Genomic DNA, 5,178 nt, shown 5'->3' with positions numbered 1-5,178 from the left:
ATACCATATTTACTCAAGTCTAAAGCAAAATCAGTTCATCATTCCTACTCCAATTCTCATATATCAACAGAGTGCATGCACATACAAGCACACACGTGCACATACATATAAACATACACACAAATAGAAGCTTATATCAAATACATGTTTGTTACTTTTGTCCCATCTATTTTTAATGAACAAGCCAGGTTAAAATCTAAAGGGTTGAAAATGCATTAGCTAAAGTTTCTTGTTTCTGCTTGTTTCCAGAATTTTTCTTTATCTGGTCAAGAGACATGTCTTTTGGCACCAGACTGCTCCTGCACATAAGTAATAATAATGTGGCAAAGCAGTAAAATATTTCTAGAGACAATTTTACTAAAATATATCTAATGCTCAATATCTACATTAAAAAGTAGAGCAGAGACAGTAACCATATTGTTCATTCTGCAGAGATAAGTTCATTCTGTCATTATTTAATACATAATAATAAGCAAACTAGGCTCCCCAGGTGGGTCAGTGGTAAGGAATCCACCTGCAGTTCAGGAGATGGGGGTTTGATCCCTGATTCAGGAAGACACCCTGAAGAAGGAAATGGCAACCCACTCCAGTGTCCTTACCTGGTAAATCCCATGGACAGAGGAGCCTGGTAGGCTTCAACATTGAGTTGAAAGAGCCAGACATGTCTTAGCGATTGAACAAGCAAACAAACAAATAAACACATTATGATTCTTAAGTACTCAAGAAGTGCAATCACTTGTATTCTTAGTTGGATAGGTATCTGTAAAATATAAGGTTGAATACTCCAACCTTGTCTTTAACTAAGGTGTTACTTTCATATTATGTTTGACATGCAATGAGCTTTCAGTAAAGAACTGATTGCTGAGATAAAGCAGTGAATGTTCCAACTAGTCACATACATCATAGATGACATCCAAATTTAGAGTCAGACTTTCTCAAAACTCCTATCCTACACTTAACCTTTTAAAATCAAATAGTGGGGAAATTTGTATGGGCTATTTTCTCAGAATAAAATGTACTGGAATTAATTTTATCTGATTTACAGATAATATTTTGTCTCAAAAAGAGTGAAAACATTGATCTGTCATTGTCTCAGTCATTTCTGGAGCATTTTTACAAGAAGAATAAAGAAGAATGGATGGGGAAAATTGCACTTCCTTGAAAGAATTCCTTCTCTTGGGAATTAGTAGTAGCCCTATAATCAAAGTGACTCTATTTACCATGTTTCTGGTTATTTATCTCATTGTTCTTGTTGCAAATCTCAGGATGATCGTTTTAGTTAGAACAGAGCCCCAGCTGCACACACCCATGTACTTTTTCCTCAGCTATCTCTCCTTCAGTGACTTCTGCTATTCCACAGCCATTGGACCTAGGATGCTGGCAAGCTTCCTCATCAAGAACAAATCCATCCCCTGCTATGGCTGTGCTCTACAATTCCTGATTTTCTGTACCTTTGCAGATTCTGAGTGTCTACTGTTGGCAGTCATGGTCTACGATCGGTACATGGCTATTAGCAACCCCTTGCTTTATACAGTCAAGATGTCTGGCAACGTGTGCTCCCTGCTGATGGCTGGGGTTTATATGGTGGGAATTATGGATGCTTCGATAAATACAATATTAACCTTCCACTTATGTTTCTGTGGGTCAAACGAAATTAACCGTTTCTTCTGTGACGTCCCTCCTCTCCTCTTGCTATCTTTCTCAGATACACAGGTCAATGAGTTAGTGATATTTATCATTTTTGGCTTCACTGAACTGAACACCCTCTCAGGTCTTTTTGTGTCTAACTGTTACATCATCCTAGCAGTGATAAAGATCCACTCTGCTGAGGGGAGGTTCAAGGCTTTCTCTACCTGCACCTCCCACCTAACTGCCGCGGCAATTTTTCAGGGAACTCTGCTCTTCATGTATTTCAGGCCAAGTGCTTCCTACTCTCTAGATGAAGACAAAATGACCTCCTTGTTTTATATCCTTGTGATTCCCATGCTAAATCCTCTGATTTACAGCCTATGGAACAAAGATGTGAAACAGGCTCTCATGAAATGTGAAAATAAAAAACGGTTCCATCGAAAATTTGCTCGTATACATTTTCCTCCCAATGTTACACAATGATTTATGAAAATCAAAATTGGTTTGACTAATGTTGTATGATTCCATTTGTATTTATACTATCTTCCAATCCTAGCAATATGTATGATTTCCTAAATGCCACAGGTTTCATTTTATATCTTAAACTTCTGTTTAATATTCCTTATTTGTGGAAAATTTTCAGAGTCTTCATTTGTCAAATTTGTGTTTCTTAAGTCTTTATATGTGTTAATTTTTTTTTAAAATTTTCTGAAAATTAGTGTTTTCTAAGTTGCTGTTGCACTCTATGTGGGCTTTATTTCATCATAACTCCATCTGCTTTTATACTAATGAATCTTGCCATATAATGGAAGTGACTAATGTCAATTAAATAATTATTAAAATTATTTCTAACAGACTGTAATTATGATATAATATAAAAAGCCTTGCTGTTGGTCAGTCATTGTGTCCAACTCTTTGTGATTCCATGAATTTAAGCACGTCAGGCTTCCCTGTATACACACATAATCCTAATATCATTTTTATTTAAAAACTAAAAGCCAAATAGTGTAGAAAACAGCTAGTTGTCCCTATGGAATGTAAATATGTTGAGATTTTTGATGTTTTTACAAAATCTTTGTTTCATGAATGTGTTTAATGGAGAGTGTTTGTGTTTGTGTGTCTGTGTAAGTGTGTGAGGGTGAATGGGCATGCATTTGTTTTCTAATGTATTGAATGATAACAAAGTGGCTACATAAGGATTGGTGAACTGGAAATTAGGAATGCTTGCAGATCAGAGGCATTCACTGTTTCTGAATAAGTATAATATTGGGCATTAAGGTAAAGGGAGACCAAAGGCAAACTATTCTAAAAGTCTATATTCCATGTGCAATCAGCTTACTTGTATGAAATATCAGATGATAAATTACATCATATCTGTTACTTATTCCTGAGAGACTAGGGGTTCACCACCCAGGGACCAGACACAGGGATGATTATATAATCCGGGTCAGGCAGGAGGCAATGCTGAATCCTCCTGCAGACAGAACTGCGTGCAACGAACAAGCCAGGAGTTCTGGGACAGGCACTGATATCTTTGCTGTTCCTTTGATTTATATTTGAGATTTCCTTATGTTTTAATGCTTTTTTGAAAGAAGGTATTTTATATAAACAAAGGAACGTATGAAATAGTACACACATTTTTATTGTAGTTAGTTGTAGTTGTTTATTTTAAATACATATAAACAGGGAATATAAAAGGAGCAAACATACATTATGGAAATGGTCAGATGTTTTTTAATATTTTAAATATTTATCTGTTATACTATGCATTATGTGTAACATACATATTATATTTCTATAAATGCTTTAAGTTTTAAAGGAAAGTATTTTTTCTTAATTATGTCTTTCTAAGCAGATATACAAGTTAAGTTCTAGGGTTGAAAATCTGCACAGTGATCACTAGACCACTGTTCCAATGCTCTTCTGTATCCCTCATCTGCATTCAATTCCTGTGTTTTAAATTCTCCTAGAACATAAGAGGACAAGTGGAGGAGAAGGGAATGACAGAGGATGAGATGGTTGGATGTCATCTCTGACTCAATGGACATGAGTTTGAGCAAGCTCTGGGAGTTGGTGATGGACAGGGAAGGCTGGTGTGCTGCAGTCCATGAGGTCACAAAGAGTCAGACCCAACTGAGTGACTCAACTGACTAACTGATGACATTATGTATCACATAATTGGTTTGGGTAAAATATAACAGGGGGACATAGAATTCCATTGTCCTTCCAAAGACAAGTAATTCTTAAACCAAAGAAAGGCAGAACTCAGAGATACTGAAGAGAAATCTGGCTCAAATAAAACAATCAAACAATGTTAAAATGTTTAGAGAATTGGAGTGGGGCCACAGCTCAGATGTGAATGTCTCTGAGGTTACAGAAGTGTGACCATGAGAGTATTTATGTTATGTGTCTTATGAAACCGTTATGGCAGAATACAAAGTGTGGAAGAGAGTAGGTTAGGGCAGAAAGGACTCATGCAGCAAACCAGGCCTTCTTCCTTGCCTCTATGACCCTTGCTACCAGCATCTCTGCAACTGGATCTCAAATGCTCTTCATCATCTCCCTGGTATAACTGCAACTTCCAAGCAGAAGAATGGTCAGCACTGGCATGTTACTCTATGTGCATCTCAGCATTAAGTTCATAGATTCCCTTCCACCCTCTTATCCAAAAATCACCACCCTCTCTGTCCCAGCGGGTCCTGAAACATGAACCATCTATCCCTCCTATGATGAGGTTGGAGGGACTTGAGAGGTTAATGGGGAAGTGAGGACTTCTTATATTCAGAACTGGCTATAGTTCTGCCCTCTCCACAGGGGGAATAAGAAAGCAATATATTCATCACTTGTGCTTCTTATTTACTACTCTTCTCTAACACAGGGTATAACAACATTTCTACATCATTGAAAAACAAAACAAACCAAAAAACACAGCAATCTTGTCAAAAGACAAGTTATGTGAACCACCCAATTATCAGACCCCTGCTTCACCCAGAGTATATCATTTTGTTAGTGTTAGACAGAAGTAGCAAAGTGTTAGTCACTCAGTTGTGCCTGACTCTGCGACCCCATGGACTGTAGAGCCCACCAGGATCTTCTGTTTATGGAATTCTCCAGGCAAGAATACTGGAGTGGATAGCCGTTCCCTTTTCCAGGGTATCTTCCTGACCCAGGGATCAAACCCAGGTATCCTGCATTGCAGGTTAATTCTTTACCATCTCAGCCATCAAGAAAGCCACAAACATGGTCATAAATACTACACAAGTTGGATTGAAAACAGTGTGATTTAGTTCGATGAAAGGGCACTGCAAAACTATATAGTGCTTTGCAAATGTATTGTTGTCAATTTTTTTTTTTCATTTAAACAAAATTGGAGAATATTTCTCAGAGTCTGTTGGCCTCATGCAGTCCTAGGAAGGTTTGTCTCTTTTCTTGATTACTTACATCTACAAAAGGACCAGGGGGTTAACTATAACGATAGTAAATTGACATATTTACCCTCCATTTCCATTTCCTCTTTCACAACCAAGAATTTCCCAACAGATCTGAGTG

General features: G+C 37.4%; 1 protein-coding gene across 1 annotated transcript; it reads left to right on the top strand.

Moving 5' to 3' along the window:
* The first annotated feature begins 998 nt into the window (after nucleotides 1-998).
* LOC113907030 (olfactory receptor-like protein OLF2) lies at nucleotides 999-2,112 on the top strand. The gene has a single exon (XM_027565928.1). It carries the CDS (start codon nucleotides 1,135-1,137, stop codon nucleotides 2,110-2,112), a length of 978 nt encoding a protein of 325 aa, XP_027421729.1. The 5' UTR covers nucleotides 999-1,134.
* The last annotated feature ends 3,066 nt before the right edge of the window (nucleotides 2,113-5,178 follow it).

Source organism: Bos indicus x Bos taurus, chromosome 16 (genome assembly GCF_003369695.1).
Source record: "Bos indicus x Bos taurus breed Angus x Brahman F1 hybrid chromosome 16, Bos_hybrid_MaternalHap_v2.0, whole genome shotgun sequence".
NCBI classification, from domain to species: Eukaryota; Metazoa; Chordata; class Mammalia; order Artiodactyla; family Bovidae; genus Bos; species Bos indicus x Bos taurus.
The sequence above is the reverse complement of the archived record's forward strand: the minus strand, read 5'-3'. Positions and strand labels throughout refer to the sequence as shown.

Bases quoted from the DNA above. Each gene is read 5' to 3' on its own strand.
- LOC113907030 (XM_027565928.1), top strand. From the start codon at position 1,135: ATGGATGGGGAAAATTGCACTTCCTTGAAAGAATTCCTTCTCTTGGGA.